The following is an 18,487-nucleotide window of genomic DNA, read 5'->3' as shown; positions in this document are numbered from 1 at the left end:
TTTCCAGACATCCTTAGTGAATGTAGGTCACATGCAAAGAGGTATCTCAGGCCCTTTCTTTTTTCCTCCTTTATGACAACAAATTTGTGTTCATTAGGCTCTGGACTTGCTCAGAGCAGCTCAGAATTAGGCCTAAAGAATAAACATGAAAAAATCTGTGAAACCATGAAAATACATTTTTTAAAAAAGTTTTCAGGTATAATACACAAAAGCAAACAAGTTTATCTTAAAAAATATCAAGTATCACATCCATAGCCTATTCCTAATTATAATTACTTTTTAAAGCAACATTTATCTTTGTTTACAAATACAGCAGCAGGTGATAAAACCTAGTACTCAAACTGATTGCTTACAATTTATAATACAAACAAATGTATATGTCTCAAATCACATTTTAGGCAGTTTAACTTAAAATGTATAGACAATTACAAACATTAAATTTGTCATTACTGTCAATGAAAAATCACAATTTCAAGAAAATTACAAAGAACTTTCATAGAGCACACAGTCAAGTTTACTTCATGGCAACAAATCAGTATCTGTTCATCAGTGACAGGCAGTGAAAGTGCCTTTATCCAGGGGTAAAGTGAAGAGGCCAACAAACTATCCTGCTACTTTGCACACTTGAATTGTGCTCAACACCACAATCTTGAAAAACATTAATTATTCTTAGTTTTTAGAAAAGGTATGCCACATGTTGCCCTTTAAAATGCCCAAAGGCTGGTTATAATTTCCACCAGCAGCAACCCTAACACGTTTATCTAGGTAAACTAATAATGAATGGTGTGCTAACCAATTCCATAATGTTACTTCTAGATTATGAGCCTCTCAAGGACAGGGATTCCCTCATAGCTGGCGAAGAACCTGGATCAATGACAATAGCATCTACTGAATCAATGACTCAGATGTTTTCGATAGCTACAAGCTTGCCTGGGATTTACAAAATACTGATTTTTATTGGCAATTTTTGTTTTACATGGCAGAATTCTGAAGTGTCTGTCTTCAATACTAAATATTGCTTTATTAAAATCGAAAAAGTCTTCCCTGAAAGCCACATACAACTTTCTATGCATAGTACAATAGATCAGTGTGATTTATCTGAATTTAGGCTTATGGTTTTCAAAAACTTGAAAGTCTGTGCTTAATTTCCAGGCTTTCTAACCCTGGCATTTGATAAAGCTAGCTTCTGTCATTCAGGGTGAGAGAATTGAGACATTGGCACTTACTGTTTAATAGTGTAGGCAACTGATATTTAAAGTAGGCAGTCTTAACAAAAACTCTGAGTAGAGCTATTTTCATCTACACAGTTTCAAAAGCTGTACATCTGAGTGCCATAGGTAGCACTAATAATTTGTGAGGTAATATATCAAGGGCAAATTGGTTTTCTAGAAAATATTCCAATAGTCCATTGTTGTGGTGACTGACTGAGGCAAAATATATCCTTTTCTTCTCTGCCCTATTATTCTTCTCTACTGAAGACAACCAACAGTAGACAAGGAAGTCAGTCCTTGAGTAATTAAAAAATGTATTGTCTATTCCTGAATAATCAATATATTACTTTATACAAAATAGGGCTGAGTCAGAGCTGTAAATGGTGTCTTCAAAAGCATGAAAAGATGAAGTGGTGGCAGGCTGGGACAGACAAGCCAAGGTATCTGAAGCACTCCACTTGATTCTTGAGAACCATGTGTGAATGAGGACCTAAGGTCTATGTTTTAACTTTTGTCTTTTTGGTTTCAACATTTCAAAACTTAATAGAGGACCTAAGGTCTATGTTTTAACTTTTGTCTTTTTGGTTTCAACATTTCAAAACTTAATAGAGGACCTAAGGTCTATGTTTTAACTTTTGTCTTTTTGGTTTCAACATTTCAAAACTTAATATTCCAACTCCAGAAACAGTATTTCTGAACACATCTCAACTATTTCTGTTAGATGTATGTGAAAGTTGTTCCTCTGAAGCCCAAATGTCAGCATATTCTACAATCTGTATCTCCACTAAGACCAAACATACTTGCTAACAAGCAGTCTTTTCCATAAACCAATTTCAGCCTATCATGTCTTGTATTGAAAGCAACATTATTCCCTTTTAAAAAGGAAAAAAGCCTTACTCTGGGCTGTTCCCCATTCCTCCACTGAAACTCCTGCCTTTCTTAACTCCACACTGAACCAAACTAAAATACTTTTTTGGCCCAGAATGCCAACAAGAATTGAAGAAAAGATGCTTTACAAAAATAACAAGAACATAAAAGCAAATTCTATTATCCCTTTTATCTCCATTCTTATATTAAAAAAAAAAAAATCCCCAAAATACCAGTCGTAAAGTCCTTGAAAACAAAGGGACTACAATGGCAGTATCATTTAGGGCACATGGGCAGTATGGGTCACTAGCAAATTAATGCTTACTGGGAGTGGTAATCCCAAATCATATTCATAGCCCTTCATATCCTTTAGCAACAGATTTTTCACCCCAGATCAATAGAATCCTAAACCTGCTATCTCTTCTTCCTAGTCAAATTCTATCTGCTGTAGTGTTAAACTAAATACTGCTAAGCTGTCAGCTTATCCCAATGTAGGACAGCCAAAGTAACTATAAGGAGAGGTATCATTGCAGCCATCTCACTTTTCAGATCATTTTATCCCTCCATGGTTAATTGACATTTTGATATTGACGACAATTCAAGCTGTGACTCCTAAGGCTACCTGCCTTGTCGACTGGGGGTTACTTTGAAAAGAGTCCAATAGTATTGTAGATAGCTACACCTGTCCTTACAGAGAAGTAAAAGAAAGAATGATGACGTTTGTCACTACGGTAAGAGCCGTCTAACAACTTTCCCCAGTCTGAAAATATGTTAACAAATTAGTTTCTCATTTCTGAATGCTTGAATCTATCATCTCGTTAACACAATGGAGGCTTAAATACTGAATGTTCCTCTCAAAGGTAACCATTCTGCTTTCTTAAAAGGAGGTAGCTATCAAACCAAAAAACTGGCAGCATTTGGCATTCTTGACATTTTAATTAGAGCAGAAATAAACTAAATATTTTATTTCTAAGCAAAAACAGAGCTCCAGCATAAATCCTGTTTGTCTGAGAAAATTCACAATACATTTTAGAAATCCAATGGATACATTCAAAATGTTATCTAATAAATAACAAGGTCAGGTCTACCCCAAATCTAAGAATCTGATTTAAACATAAGGTGCCAAAAAACTACTAGGGCTGTTTTTTGGTGGTTATAAACAATACTTAATATTTAAGCAATACAGTTACACTGCTTTAAACTCAGTTGCAGAGATCTACTATTTATTATTATTTTCAGTGTTAGAGCTAGAGGGTAATTTTTTCAAAGATGGCACTCAACTCCACTTATTTACCTGTCAACAAATACAGAACTGAACTGTTAGCCATAAGCACTTTACAAAAACTCAGGAAACTATGCAGGAGACAATGACATAGCTTAACTAGACTCTGAAAGATACATTATTTTGATTCACACTTGTACAAAGAGAACAGTCATATCTGCATGACTTAAGGTTCTCTAAACACAACTGTTTTATGTTTTACACCTCTACAGTGTGCCAGTTTACCGCATCAGGGAGGAATCAAGGGATGTGCTCCTTCTAAAGAACAAACAGCAAGTGGGGTGGGGGTGGCTGCAGGGAATGCCCTGGGCACAAGAGCTGCCTCAGTTTTTTGTGGGCAAGAAAACTACTTGTTGCAATTAAGCAATTCCTAGGGTTTATCTAGTTTGAGGTTCAAAACAAAGGAGAGAATTATTTCCTTCCTTGAGCTCTTTCCAAAGCAATATGCACATCTCATAATCAAATCTCAAGTAGTACAAAGAGATTATCAATTATCTAAAAATTTAATTTACATAAATGTTGGCCTGGATTACAAAGAAAAAAGTTAGTTTCCATAAAGAGCAGATTTTAGTGCTGTATGGCCCATATGACTAAAAACGACCGAGGAAGTTTTTACTAAAAGCTCAAGGATAAAAATGAACACTGGCTGTCTATTGAACTTTACATCTGACAATAATTACTGACAGTTTAAAAATGTATATCCAAAATATAACCTCAAGAGGACCAGGTTTATTTATCCAACAGAGCAGCTCAAAATGTTGAGAGGCATCATTTGTTTAGATATGAGGGGGTTATTCTCAAAGTGTATTTATTTGGAGGGGAAAGTGATTATAGAAAAATACTTGAAATAAATTGCCAATGAGTTGCAGATTCTAACAATAATCCACACATCATCTTAGATTTTTAAGTGTGTAGTTTCATAGTTTAAACAAATTCTGTCAAAGAGCTATTCAATATACTTAATCACTTTAACTTTCCATGAAAACCAAATAAAAATCACATCCGAATGATTTACTTCTATGCTTTTATCTGATTGTATACATATGATGTACTACACATCCAAGTACAAGAGGCAGTTATCTTCTCTGAGAGGTGCAAGAGTTGTTCTTTCATGAATGCCCTCTAATAGTGAAACCAGCAATTTTTATATATGCATTCATGTGCATATAGATGTACTTCAAAAAGCAAAGCGTCATCTCTTCGTCCATTGTTAACTTAATGGTAAGACTGCAATAGAAGAAAGAAAAAGTCAACTTCTAGATTTTGCAAATGGAGTTTAACTCCTTACCATGGCTTAAATTTATTGCTTAATAAATCCAAAAAGTGAGTTACGTCATTTACTATGGCATACACTTAACGCAAAACCAAATATTTTTAGAGAATATATATATAGCAAGAAATTACACTAATGCAAGGAGGAAGTTTTGGGGGCACTTTATGGATTTTTTTTTTTCCTTTGTAGCTTAAGTGGATGTCTGACTAATCTAACTGAAGATCTGACTAGTTATTTGTGTATTAAGAGTTAACAGATTTTTATTTCCTGGCCAGGCACGGATGCTCAGGCCTGTAATCCTAGCACTTTGGGAGGCTGAGCCAGGTGGATCACTTGAGTCAGGAGTTCAAGACCAGCCTGGCCAACATGGTGAAACCCTGTCTCTACTAAAAATACAAAAATTAGCTGGGCATGGTAGTGGATGCCTGTAATCCCAGCTACTAAGGAGGCTGCGGTAAGAGAACAGCTTGAACCCAGGAGGCGGAGGTTGCAGTGAGCCGAGATCGTGCCACCGCATTTCTACCTGGGTGACACAGCAAGACTCTGTCTCAAAAAAAAAACAAAAGTTAACACATTTTTTTCCTAAGGAAAATTCTTTACTCTGCATTTGGATACTCACTTTGGCTTACCGCACAGGAGTACTTTCCTACTCAGTTATATGACCCAAACAGGCTCCTCAACTAAGATGTTAACCCCACCCTGGCACAGTAAAGCATCAAGCATCATATGTAAACTGACAATAAAGAATAGGGGTATAATCTTGAGTTCGAGAATTGCTTGAAGGACAAGCGTTACCTACTTATTGCCTTGGATTCTCTAAAACTCTACCTCTATCAGGCCCGACAGGTAGAGACTGCTTATATTAAGCTGTTTTTTGGTACGATGCTACAAAACAATACTGAGAAATAATAATAAAACAAAACATCCCAATGAAATGAACCTCAGATTTTACGTAAAGGATGCTACTGAGGACATTGCTTACTACATTACAAAGTCTCTGGGGATCTTTGGAAAATTTTTCTTTTTAGCACAAGGAATACTTAAAATAGTGCTTTCATTTTTAAATGCTTCACCTGAAGGTTTGAAATTTACTCATTTAATATACACCCACCCTCTTTTAAAACCTTGAAAGCTTTCTTAATCTTCCATCCAAAACCGGGGAGAAACAATCTTTCAGTTGTGCTTTTGACAATCAGTACATTTTAAATAACAATTGAACACTCACATGGGGGCCACCAGGCATCGGTGGAGCACCAGAAGGTCCCGAAGGCACTTGGAAAGGATTACTGGGAGTAGGATAGAGTCCTGGTGTAGGATACGATCCTGTAGGGGCAGGATATGGTGCTGGTGGTCCCCAGGCTCCTGGTGGAACAGTGCCCCATGGAACAGGTGGTGCTGCCCCAGGGGCTTGGGGAGGAGGAGGAGCGGGATATGGCCCTGGAGATGGATATGGCATATTAGGGGTAGGATACTGCCCTCCCATTCCTGGTGCCCAAGGTCCAGAAGACATGGATCCCCATGGACCTAAAGGACCAGCTGCAGCTGGATCTGTGGGTGCACCATATGGTCTAGGTAGCTCCGGAAAGGGCATATTTGGTGTAGGATATGGCCCTGTGGGGCCAGGGCCTGGCACAGTTGGGGCTGGATAAGGACCACCAGGTGGGGGGCATGATGGTCCGGAAGGAGGAAAGGGTGCTGGGGGTCCTGGAGGTGGTCCGGTGGGAGGCACGGAGGGATACATTCCTGTTGGTGCTGGTCCAAAAGGCACAGTAGAGGGTGTTGCACTTGCTGGAAGTCCAGATGGCACCGAAGGTGGAGCACTCGGATTATTCCAAGGGTTGGAACCTGGCCAGCCTTGAGGAGGTTGGCCAGGTTTTGTATTGCTCACAGCAGAGGTTTTGGCAGGGGAGTGTTCAGGTAGTGCATCTGCCAACTGGAATACAAAACAGATACATCTTATCTATCTTGTCTAGGGAAAAGTCATACCAAACACTATTATAAACCCACAGAAAATAAACAGTAAGCTATAGGGCGAGGGATTATAAACTCCAAGAACATCTTCAAAAGCTAAGTTGTTCATATAAAAAATACTCTATTTAACAAAACTTGAGGTGTTACTTTGAATCTCAACTTTACAACACAAATTCTTCAAAGAAGCTCAAGTTTTCTAAATATAACTATCATATGCTTCATTTCTCTGCTGTATCAATATAAAAAAGTATAGTAATTAAGAGGCTAGAACAGTGAAGATATGGATTTGAAAACTGGCTTTACCTCAAAGGAGTTACATACTCTGAGATAGAGCTTCTTTTCAAAAACTGTTTTAGGGTTAACTTGAGGCTTAAATATGGAAATTCATGTAGTACACTTAACAGAGTGTCTGGTATATAATTTCCAATAAATGTTGGCTTTGATTAAGACTATCAGGGTAAAAGAGAACAACAGAAGTAACATCTTAAATTTTCATTTAAGGATTCATAAAGATATATAGGAAGTATTTCCAAACATATTATCTAAGTAAACTAAGGCAAATCCCCTATCAAAATTCCTCCCCCACCCCCAAAGCTAAGAATCACAAAAAGCATCTTATTTACTTATAGACAGGGTTTCACTCTGTAGCCCAGGCAGGAGTGCAATGGCATGATCATGGCTCACTATAGCCTGGAATTCTTGGGGTCAAGGGATCCTCCCAAGTAGCTAGGGCTACAGGCGCACGCCATCACATCCAGCTAAAAGAATCTCTTTTAAGTGAAAAGATTTATGTAGCCCACAATTAGGGCCATGTTGTTTTTCTTAAGAAATGAAAAACTTATCACGGATAAACTCATCAACTTACCGAAAATTCATCAGACATTTTCCTAAAAAAAAGAAAGAAATGAAGGAAGAAAGAAAAATTTCAAAATCAGTGTTCACCATTTCTTAAATATTCCGTAAGGAACTTTCTATGCATACATTATTATTACTTAAATGGAATCTTTTTTGTAAAGTGTTTTTCTTTACATAGGTAAGTTTTCCACAAGAGTTCATACAGTACTATCAACTTCGTCCCTTTTCATGGCTACACATCATACACACATGATTTGTAATTTCATTTACATTATTTTTGTAGCAGTATAGATTGTTTTAAATATAATCCAGTGAACATCTCTGAATACTTATCTTTGTTCATGTGTGAGAATCTATCACCAGGAAGAAACACTGGACATGCAATCTACAGAGTCAACAGATAAATTTATCGAAAATCCATTTGAAAAGTCCATGTCAATTTACAGTCACTCATTTCTCTAACTCCTCTTTTACCACTGGATATTAAATTTATTAATTGTTTATAATGACAATACTAAAAATTAGCGTCTAATTTAAACTTACATTGCCTTTTCTTTTTTTTTTGGAGACAGGGTCTTACTCTGTCACTCAGGCTGGAGGGCAGTGGTGAGATCACAGCTCACTGCAGTTTTAATCTCCTGGGCTCAAGTCATCTTCTTGTCCGTCTCCCTAATAGCTGGCACTACAGGCTTATGCCACCATGCCCCAAGAATTTCTTAAATTAAAAAAAATTTTTGTACAGATAGGTATCTCAGTATGTTGTCCAGGCCTGGTCTCAAACTCCTGGTCTCAACAGACCCTCCTGCCTCAGCCTCCCAAAATGTTGGGATTATAAGCTTGAGCCATGGTGTGTAACCCCAAATTTAAATTTACTGATATCCTGAACTACTTTTATCAATTTTTAAACTAAAGTGTAATTAACACTCAACCAAATGCAGAGATCTTTAGTTTAGATTAACAAGTTCTGACAACTGTATACATCCCTGTAACCACCTCAAGATATAGAACATTTTTCACTCTAGAACGCGTACGCATGCTCCTTTCCAATCAACTGCCATACCCCATGGCAGGCAATTTTTGACTTAATTTTCCTTGTTCTTTGACTTTATATAAATAAAGGACTGTATGTATGTACTCTTTACTTTTGATCATTTTACTGCTCAGTAGTATATCTTTTTTTCTCAGCTTTATAAGATACTAAGAAGACTAGTTCTCATAATGAGATTAAAATTTTTCTCCCAAATTCCTTTCATCTGTAGATCTCTTAAATGGCATATTTTGGTACAAAAGTTTTAAATTTCATATAGTCAAATCTATCAATATTTTCCTACATGTGGCTGCTGGCTTTTGTGATTTACTTACAAAGGCCTTCCCTACTCTGAGATTAGCCTTGCTTTCATATTTTTATGGTTTAACTTGTTTAAAATCTTCAAATTCTTCCAAAGAATAATTATCAAATAATCTATCTTTTCTCAACTAATTGGACAAGCTACCTTTACCACACTCTACTGCTGCCAGTTATAAGTAGCATTTATCCAGTGTTTACCATGGAACAGGCAGTGTGCACCACCTCACTTGGTAGCTCCAGAAACTTATGATGCAAATTTTATTTTCACTCCCAGTTTACAGCTGGAGAAGAAGCAGCTTGGCAAGTTAACCTGTTTAAGGTCCCAGAGCTAATGACAAGGAGAGAAGCAGTTCAAACCCAGTACAGTTTGACTCAAGTTTAGGCTACAGAGTCAAACAAGCAGGCTACAGAGACGCCTTCATGTCTCACAGATATTGTGGACTTTAATCTTTCCTTTTCTTTTCGAGACAGGGTCTTGCTTTGTTGCCAAGCCTGGAGTGCAGTGGCACCATCGTAGATCACTGCAGCCTTGACCCCCTGAGCTCAGTCAATTCTGCCCAGCTAATTTTTTGTAGAGACGTGGTTTCACCATGTTATCCAGGCCGGTCTTGAACTCCAGAGCTCAAATGATCTGCCTGCCGTGGCCTCCCAAAGTGCTGGGATTACAGGCGTGAGCCACCACAGCCAGCTGACTTTATTCTTTTCTACTGGTCTGCAACTGTATCATCCCATTTTAATTACAGAAGCTTTACAATATATTTTAAATAAACATTTGAGTCATCCTACTGTTTTCCTTTTCTTCAGATTTTCCTGTATATGTATTTTTATTTTTTCCTGATCACTAAAAAAAAAAAAAAAATCAACAAACCTGTTAGCATTCTAGTTGAAAATGTATTAAATTTACAAATTAATCTAGAGGAACATCTGATATATTTAAAATGTCAAATCTTCTCAGTCAAGAACAAGGTATAGTCGTCCCTTGACATCTGAAGAATGGTTCTAGGAACTCCACAGATACTCAAATCCCAGGATGCACAAATACCTGATATAAAAATGGTATAGTGTTTGGATATAACCTATGCACATCCTCCTGTATAAAACATCTCTGTATTACTTAAAACAATGTAAGCACTATATAATTATATTAACTTTTATTTTCTATTGTTTTCCTCCTGAATTTATTTTTATATTTTATTTTTTTTTGAGACAGAGTCTCACACTGCCACCCAGGCTGGAGTGCAATAGCATGATCTCAGCTCATTGCAACCTCCGCCTCCTGAGTTCAAGCAATTCTCCTGCCTCAGCCTCCCAAGTAGCTAGGATTACAGGCATGTGCACCATGCCCAGCTAATTTTGTATTTTTAGTAGATTTGTAACTGTTAAACTTTTTCCTGTGGTTGTAAATAGGCTCTTTTCTTCCATTATATTTTCTGATTGTTCATATATGGGACAGGGTTTTAACATTTTAGTCTATAGCAGGTCCTCAAAAAATGTTTCATCCAACTTAATTTTGTTCTAAAGTTGATGACGAAAAAAAAAGGAGTTCCAGCTGAGGCCACTGTCAGTGTGAAGTTGGCTCATTCCCCCCACATCTTCATGGGGGTCTTCTCCAATGCTTGAGTTTCCTCCCATATCCCAAAGATGCACATGAATGGGTGTGTGTGTCTACACAGCCTAGTATCAGTGAGTATGGGTGTGCATGAGAGCACTCAGATGGGATGGCATCCTGTTCAGGGCTAGTTCCCACCTTGGGCCCTGAATTGCCAGGAAAGGCCCTAGCCATTGAGACCCTGAACTGGAACAGGGAGGCAGATAATTATCTTACTTTTTATTCACCTTTCTTAAATGTATACACAGCTCACATTCATTTCAATTTTTTTTTGAGACAGGGTTTTGCTCTGTCACCCAGGCTGGAGTGCAGTAGTATGACCACAGCTCACCATAACCTTGACCTCCCAGGTTCAAGTGATCCTCCTACTTCAGCCTTTTAAGTAGCATGGTCCACAAGCGTCTGCCACCACAATCAACTAAGTTTTAAAATTTTTAGTAGACATCATTTAAATGTTTAATACTAGAAGTATTTAGAGATATTTTTCTGACCAGAAATATGCTGTGGGAATTTAACTCTTGTTTATATTAATAAACCTAGCATAAAACTCATTTTGCTATGCATCGCTTTGCTTAAAGTTGCACTTTCCAAGAACCCATTGATGATAAGTAAGCAATATTACTGAATTATTTTATTCTTCAAAGTTTCTCACTTGATTTCTGGGATTTCCAGGCCTCCCCACCCCAGCAAAAAAAAAAAAAAAAATGCCATTTGCAAAAAATAATTTTCCTTCTCTAATATTTACACCTCTTTTCTCCTTTGTACTTGTTAGGACTTAAAACATGAAATGTTAAGTAGTGATAGTAGGCCTAGTAATCTTGTTTCCAACTCTCCTGGGAATGCTTCTAATGTTTACGTATGATTCTCATTTTTAGTTTGAGATTTTTAAAAATTACATTTAGGAAGTTTTTTATTTATGGCTATGCTATTACTTATTCTTATTTCGTTAGTTAATAAAGAAAGCAAGAAGACACTAAATTTACAAGATTTTTCAGTATCTTTTGTTAAAAAATGTTTTAGACTTTTCAGTATCTAATGAATTGATCTCATGGTTTTTCTCCTTTGACCTACCAATACAGTATTGATTAATATAGAGCCACCTTTGTATTCTTAGCATCTTCTTTCTTTTTTTTAGAGACAGGGTTTCTTCATGTTGGTCAGGCTGATCTCGAATTCCTGACCTCAGGTGATCCGCCCACCTTAGCCTCCCAAAGTGCTGGAATTACAGGCATGAGCCACCACACCTGGCCTCTTAGCATCTTATTTCTAATTTTGACTTGGTTATCATGAGGAATGATAAAGGACAAGAACATGAAGGCCAAGAACCCAAGCCTATCCCAACTGCTATCTCCTTTTTATTCAGAATATTAAAAAAAACACATACAACCCATTTCCATGTTAAGGTTTAACATCACACAATAAAATTCTTAGGACTAACAGTGTAGAAAATAATGTCAAGTTGTAAGACTAACATGCTTTTTTAACAGGATTAGCTTTTCTGAAATAGAAAATGATTCTGTATCCAAGTTCACATTAATTCTGGAGTGGAGAATCAAAGCAAACCATTCAATTTCAAATGGTCTTGCTCTTCAGTTTTCAGAATTACTCTTTTCCCTCCCAACTGAGGAAAAACATACACATTATACAGTTACCTAGTCACAGAATTACAGAAAATATATTCTACAAGTTAATAATAGTCAACTGATTCACAATACTACCTCAAAATTTTAAAGTTCAAAAATCAAAGTTTGGAAGATAGGGGAGGTGCCAGAATCTTGTGATTAAATAATAAAGCCCTGAGCATAGTAATTTGTAACAAGTTTTGTTCTACGGCACTGTCTTAGGAAAGTGACCAGCTTTCCATACCTAGAATAAACAGTGTTCATGTTAGAGTAATCCCCCCATATCCATGGTTTCAGTTACCCAAGGTCTGAAAGCATTAAATGGAAAATCCCAGAAATAAACAATTCCTAAGTCTTTTTTTTTTTTTTGAGACGATTCTCACTCTATCGCCCAGGCTAAAGTGCAGTGGCCTGATCTCGACTCACTGTAACCTCTGCCTTTGGGTTTAAGCAATTCTCCTACCTGAGCCTCCTGAGGAGATGGGATTACAGGCACGTGCTACCACACCTGGCTAATTTTTGTATTTCTGGTAGAGACGGGGTTTCACCATGTTGAACAGGCTGGTCTCGAACTCCTGGCATCAAGTGATCTGCCCAACCTTGGTCTCCCAAAGTGATGGGATTACAGGCATGAGCCATTGCACCTGTCCAATTCCTAAGTTTTAAATGGGGCAACAGTACATTCTAAGTAGCAAAATAAAACTTTGCACCGTCCTGCCTAGGACGTGAATCATCTCTTTGTCCAGTGTATCCATGCTGTATCCACTATACACTATCAGTCTGTCTTGGCCATTAGATCTAAAAAGCACGGTATACTTAGGCTTCGGCAGTGTATATAGACTTCTGTTTCAGGCATTCATTGGGGAGTCTTGCGATGTGTCCCCCAGGATAAGGCAGGGACAACTATAATTAGAACCATTCCAAATTGCTCTTTGGAGAATACTTTCACATTAGAAAAGGTGGAAAACAGAGTTGGATATGAATGCTTCAATATGAGGAGAGCTGCAGAACATAAAAAGTTTAGGTTTTCTAAAACGTTATTCTAAGCTGTGCAGTAGTAGGCACCTGTAATCCCAGCTTCTCAGGAGGCTGAGGTGGGAAGATCGCTTGAGCCCAGGAGTTAGAGACCAGCCTGGGCAATATAGTGAGATTCTGTTTTGAAAAGAAAAATAAATAAAATAAACAAATAAAAAGTTATTAAATGAGGCCAGTGTAACCTTGAACTCATAAAAAAAAATTTATACCCAAGAAAGGTTTTCATTTTTCTTTTTGGAATAACCTGAAGCTATTACTTCTAAAACTTTGTTACTATCTTATAGCATGATCCACCCATCATCTGAAAAACAATTTTTATTCTCTGAATAGTAATTTTAAAACAGTACAAAATTTCTTTTGACCTATACTAGAAGACTAAAACAACATTTTGGAAACTCTCATGGCTGTTAGGGTAAAAAGCTGAACTCCATGAATTACTAGTGGAGTTCATGGATATTTGAGAGAGGCTTCAAACTGTAATGGAGTGATAAACAGTGTGGAACTACACAGTGATGACACCCGGACATTAATCCTTTTGATGGTATCTTTCGACAAAAATAAACTTCTCAATAAGAGACCACTTTCCCATTTGTGGAAGTTATAATTCCCACCCACTGCATAAAAATTTAATAGCAACACACTTAATCTATAAAGTGCCATATAAATTCAGATATTTATTAGGCGAAACTAAGTGAAGTCAGAATTTTTGGGTTGATTTGTCTAGTGTGGGGGGATGGTATGTATCATATTGAAAATATAAAATATTGGCCAGACGCAGTGGCTCACAACTGTAATCCCAGCACTTTGGGGGGCTGAGGCAGGTGGATCACCTGAGGTCAGGACTTCAAAGACCAGCCTGGCCAACATGGTGAAACCCCGTCTCAACTAAAAATACAAAAAAATTAGCTGGGCATGGTGGTGGGCGCCTGTAATCCCAGCTACTTTGGGAGGCTGAGGCAGGAGATTTGCTTGAACCTGGGAGGCGAAGGCTGCAGTGAGCCAAGATCACGCCACTGCACTCCAGCCTAGGTGATGAGAGAGAAATTCTGTCTCAAATATAAATACATATAAATTAGGTAGAATACATGCTAGTTTTTAGTATTGGTTCATTTATCTGATTATATTTTTTACATTCGGGCAACTCAAAAACTAGGATTTTGAAATGCTAAAAAATCTGAAACTTTTTGAGTGCCAACATGCCGCTCAAAGGAAATGCTCATTAGAGCATTCTGGATTTTGGATGCTCAACTTGTGTAATGTATAAAAAAAAAAGAAAACCCAAATCTGAAACACTTCTGATTCCAAGCATGTGGGATAGGGATATGCAACCTGCAACATTTCTTGGCATTTAGTTATATACTTATTGGAATATATGTGCCAAACAATGTGTTGGGCTTTAGAGAAAGCAGTAGTATTGCATGGAGATTCCTGAGATGTGATGTCTTTAGCAGTCTATAAGGACCATAAAAGCTGGGAGAAGGCTAACGCCCTTTTCTGCCTTAGCCCACCTGTACCCAGGTGGGGGGGGGGGGGGAAAAAGCTGGGACAATTACGCCCAGTGATGAAATGGGACCTAGGAAAAGAAGAGCAGTTAGCGTAAAAACTGGGAGAATCTGTGGGCAAGTATAAGCATTCAGATTGGTTAGAAAATAGCAAGAAAGGGAAGGGGTAAGAAAGTCTTAGCAGAGAGACCTTAGATGAAGAAGGTCTGACTTATTTCACTAAGAGTCGGCTCATCTGAATGAACCTGCTTCTTCAACTATAAAGAACAGGCCATACTATTTGTGAAAAGCACACAGTCAAAAAAAAAAACAACAAAAAACGGCCAGTAATGTTATGAGGAACTAAATGAGACTCTGCCCAGCCAAGTGCCTAAAATAGTGCTTGGGTGAAAAACAAGTACCAAATTCTCGTCTTTCTTTGTATATGGACATCTAGCTTACAGGTAAGAGTGAACGCTAACGTATGACTCGCTAAAACTGCAGCTCTTCGCTGGTTGGTTCCGCCAACGCTGACAAGTCCAACTCTCCAAACTTGAGGAAAAGGAAGACTGCATCATAGATTTGCTGTGAGACTAGATAATAAACAAATCTCTTAGTCACTCCCTGGAATATAGCAACAACTCAACAGATACTACCTTTTGCGATTGCTACTTTTAGGTCCATAAATCTTTATCTGCCTCTCTCAATCCAGAGACCTCTGAAAACGAAAGAAACTTTCCCAAGTTTGGCAGAAAACTTACATGGTGGCAAAACTTGACCTGAAGCTATTTATAGTTTCTATTAGGCCTCACTTAGAATGAATGTTCACATCTATTTCGGCAAATATTAATGTTGGATTATGCGGTGCCCCACTCTGCTGGGGGTGTTACCTCTTGTCTAATATGTTGTCTTTCTAAAAAGATAAAGATAAAACCTAAGGATTTTTGAAATCAAAACCCACTAGCGGCCGGGCGCAGTGGCTCACACCTATAATCCCAGCACTTTGGGAGACCAAGGCGGGTGGATCACGAGGTCAAGAGATCGAGACCATCCTGATCAACATGGTGAAACCCCGTCTCTACTAAAAATACAAAAATTAGGTGGGCATGGTGGCGCGTGCCTGTAATCCCAGCTACTCGGGAGGGTGAGGCAGGAGAACTGCTTGAACCCAGAAGGCGGAGGTTGCGGTGAGCCGAGATCGTGCCATTGCACTCCAGTCTGGGTAACAACAGCGAAACTCCGTCTCAAAAAACAAACAAACAAACAAAAAACAACAACACTAGCTTCATTTCAGCTAAGAGACTGGGGATGGATATTATCCATTCCTCCTGGAAAGAAGAATAGAACATTCCAATATTTGCAATTCCTTCCAAAAGTTTCTGAAGCAAACTCGCTTTGCATTGCGGGCTCAGAGATGCCAGCATGAAAAATTTCTATTCTTCCCCCAAAGAACAGCATTGAACAAAGAACTTAGGAAATGTTTCCGAAGGCTACCTTTGCCTGTATTAAGGGTTCGTTTTCAAAACAGACCTTTACAACTCCCAAGTGTGTTATTTCTCTAGTAGTAAAGATAAAAAAAAATTTTTTTCAGTCGAGTGACTCTGGCCTGATGCTTTAACACTGGAATCTTTACCTATTAAAAGCTGTACTCTTGGTTTTCGAGGTAAAGAGGAAAACGCTCCAGCTATGTATAAGCTGTCGTAGGTATGTGCGCCTCAGTCCTAAAAAAGGAGATCACTGAACATCTGCCTTTCTCGTGGTTTGCCCTGGGTATTCACCTAACGTAGCCGTGAGCAATTCCTCTAGCAAGTCATAACCAGAACGTTGTCACACTGCGGATTATTAACAAGCGTACCAGATTCTTAGAATCTTTTAAGGCCTTTCCCTTTTTATTAGAAATTAATGAATGGGTATAATGGAGTGTGGGTAGAGGGGAAATCGGGGCCAAGGGGCACGAGGCCGGCAGCCCTTTAGGGACGCACAAACAAAGGGAGTCCGGGATCAACCGGAGCGAACCGGCCTCGGAGCGGGTCGCGCCAGCCGAGGAGTGGGGGAGGGGCCGGCCCGCGCCCGCCCCGCCCCGCAGCCAGACCTGACGTCAGGCGCCCAGAAACCCGTCGGCCGCGACGTCAGCGGCCTCCGAAGCCTTCTCTCCGGGGGGCGATCCGGACGCAGCCCGCAGCGTGGAGGAAAACGACCGAGCGAACCCCTTAGCTCCGGTCCCAGGGAGGGGACCACGGCCCGAGCACTGGACGTGACTCGATGCACCTCCGTTACCGCGTCCGCTCCCCGCTTGGCCGCGCCCGCGGGATCCGCAACCCCAGCTCCCCGATTCCCCTCCACGACTCCCACCAGTACCGAAGCAGCCTCACCCGGCAAGATCCGAGACCGCAGTAGGGTCTAGAAGCGGCGATGGGTCCGAGGGACTGGGCCCTGAAGAAGCGGGCGCAGCCTGACTGACGGCGGCGAGAGCAGCGGCGGCAACAGCAGCAGCAGCGCGCGACTCCTCCTGGCGCCGGAACAGGAAGCTCCAAGCGCACCGCCTCCGCCCGCGCACCCCCTCCCCTCGGGCTGCGCCGCGCCGCGTGCGCCCCCCCTCAGGCCCCTGGCGGTACTGCGGCCCGCCGGACCCGGGGGGCTGGGATCTACCTGGCCCCCCGGCCCCGGGCCTCTTTCCCCCGGTGGGCGGGCTGAAAGCTCCTAGAGTTTCCGGAGTTCCGAGGACTCCGAGGAAGCGCCGGTGGCCAGCAATATTCAGGGCAGCCCGGCGGAAATTGCTAACTTATCTTGAGTGGCTTGAGGGCTGATTCTGGATTCCTTTTGCTCAGCGGTTTTTACAGCCAGACCTCGAAGAAGGCTGGGTATGGACGCGTGCAGATTTCGGCCTGACCCGAGGACTCAGATCCTGGGCCAAAAGTGGGGAGAGGGAAAAGATTAATTCAGGAAAGGGAAGACGTTTGTAAATAGCTTGATAAATTGATATTTGCTGTCTTTGCACATTTTTCCTCATCAATGCCCCTTTTCTCCCATGTTTTGTTGTTGTTTTTGAGACTGGCCTCTGTCACCCGGGCTGGAGTTCAGTGGCGCGATCTCCGCTCGCTGCAACCTCCGCCTGCTAGTCTCAAGCGATCCTCCCATCTTAGCCTCCGGGTGGCTGGGACTACAGGCGTGTGCACCACACCCGGTTGATTTTTGTATTTTTGGTAGAGATGGGGTATCACCCTGCTAGCCTCAAGCGATACCCCGCCCCCTCCCTCCCCACCTTTCGATCTCTCAAAGTGCTGGTATTACAAGTGTGAGCCACCGCGCCTGGCCCTCATGTTCATTTTTGAATAAACATCATCTCCTGTGTCAGGCACAGATGACATGACCCCAGTCAAGGAACCTACTAACTTGGTTATGAAGATGTGATAATTATATGGTGTGCAAAACATACACATATATGCAATGTATTTTTTTCTTTTTTTGAGACGGAGTGTCACATCTGTTGCCAGACTGGAGTGCAGTGGCGCGATCTCGGCTCACTGCAACTTCCACCTCCCGGGTTTAAGTGATTCTCGTGCCTCAGCCTCCGGAGTAGCTGGGACTACAGGCACACTTGACACGCCCGGCTAATTTTTGTATTTTTAGCAGAGACAGAGTTTCATCATGTTGGCCAGGATGGTCTCCATCTCTTAACCGCGTGATTGGCCTCCCAAAGAGCTGGGATTACAGGCGTGAGCCGCATGCACGGGCAATATACTTTTTTTTTTTTTTTTGAGACGGAGTTTCGCTCTTGTTACCCAGGCTGGAGTGCAATGGCACGATCTCGGCTCACCGCAACCTTTGCCTCCCGGGTTCAGGCAATTCTCCTGCCTCAGCCTCCTGAGTAGCTGGGATTACAGGCACGCGCCACCACGCCGAGATAATTTTTTGTATTTTTAGTAGAGATGG

At 40.3% G+C, this 18,487-nt stretch overlaps 1 protein-coding gene across 2 annotated transcripts; it reads right to left on the bottom strand.

The window, feature by feature from the left end:
- Window positions 1-156: 156 nt before the first annotated feature.
- Window positions 157-17,083, bottom strand: MAPK1IP1L (mitogen-activated protein kinase 1 interacting protein 1 like). 2 transcript variants are annotated; one of them, XM_035260577.3, is made up of 4 exons: window positions 16,927-17,083; window positions 7,470-7,491; window positions 5,859-6,566; window positions 157-4,587 (listed from the first exon to the last, which is right to left on the bottom strand). In XM_035260577.3, exons 2-4 carry the CDS (start codon window positions 7,485-7,487, stop codon window positions 4,576-4,578), a joined length of 738 nt encoding a protein of 245 aa, XP_035116468.1. In that variant the 5' UTR covers window positions 7,488-7,491; window positions 16,927-17,083; the 3' UTR covers window positions 157-4,575. The 2 variants fall into 2 exon arrangements, with proteins under 2 accessions (XP_035116468.1, XP_035116469.1); XM_035260578.3 differs by lacking the exon at window positions 16,927-17,083 and adding an exon at window positions 16,188-16,401.
- Between the last annotated feature and the right edge of the window lie 1,404 nt (window positions 17,084-18,487).

Source organism: Callithrix jacchus, chromosome 8, assembly GCF_049354715.1.
Source record: "Callithrix jacchus isolate 240 chromosome 8, calJac240_pri, whole genome shotgun sequence".
Taxonomy (NCBI): domain Eukaryota; kingdom Metazoa; phylum Chordata; class Mammalia; order Primates; family Cebidae; genus Callithrix; species Callithrix jacchus.
The sequence above is the reverse complement of the archived record's forward strand: the minus strand, read 5'-3'. Positions and strand labels throughout refer to the sequence as shown.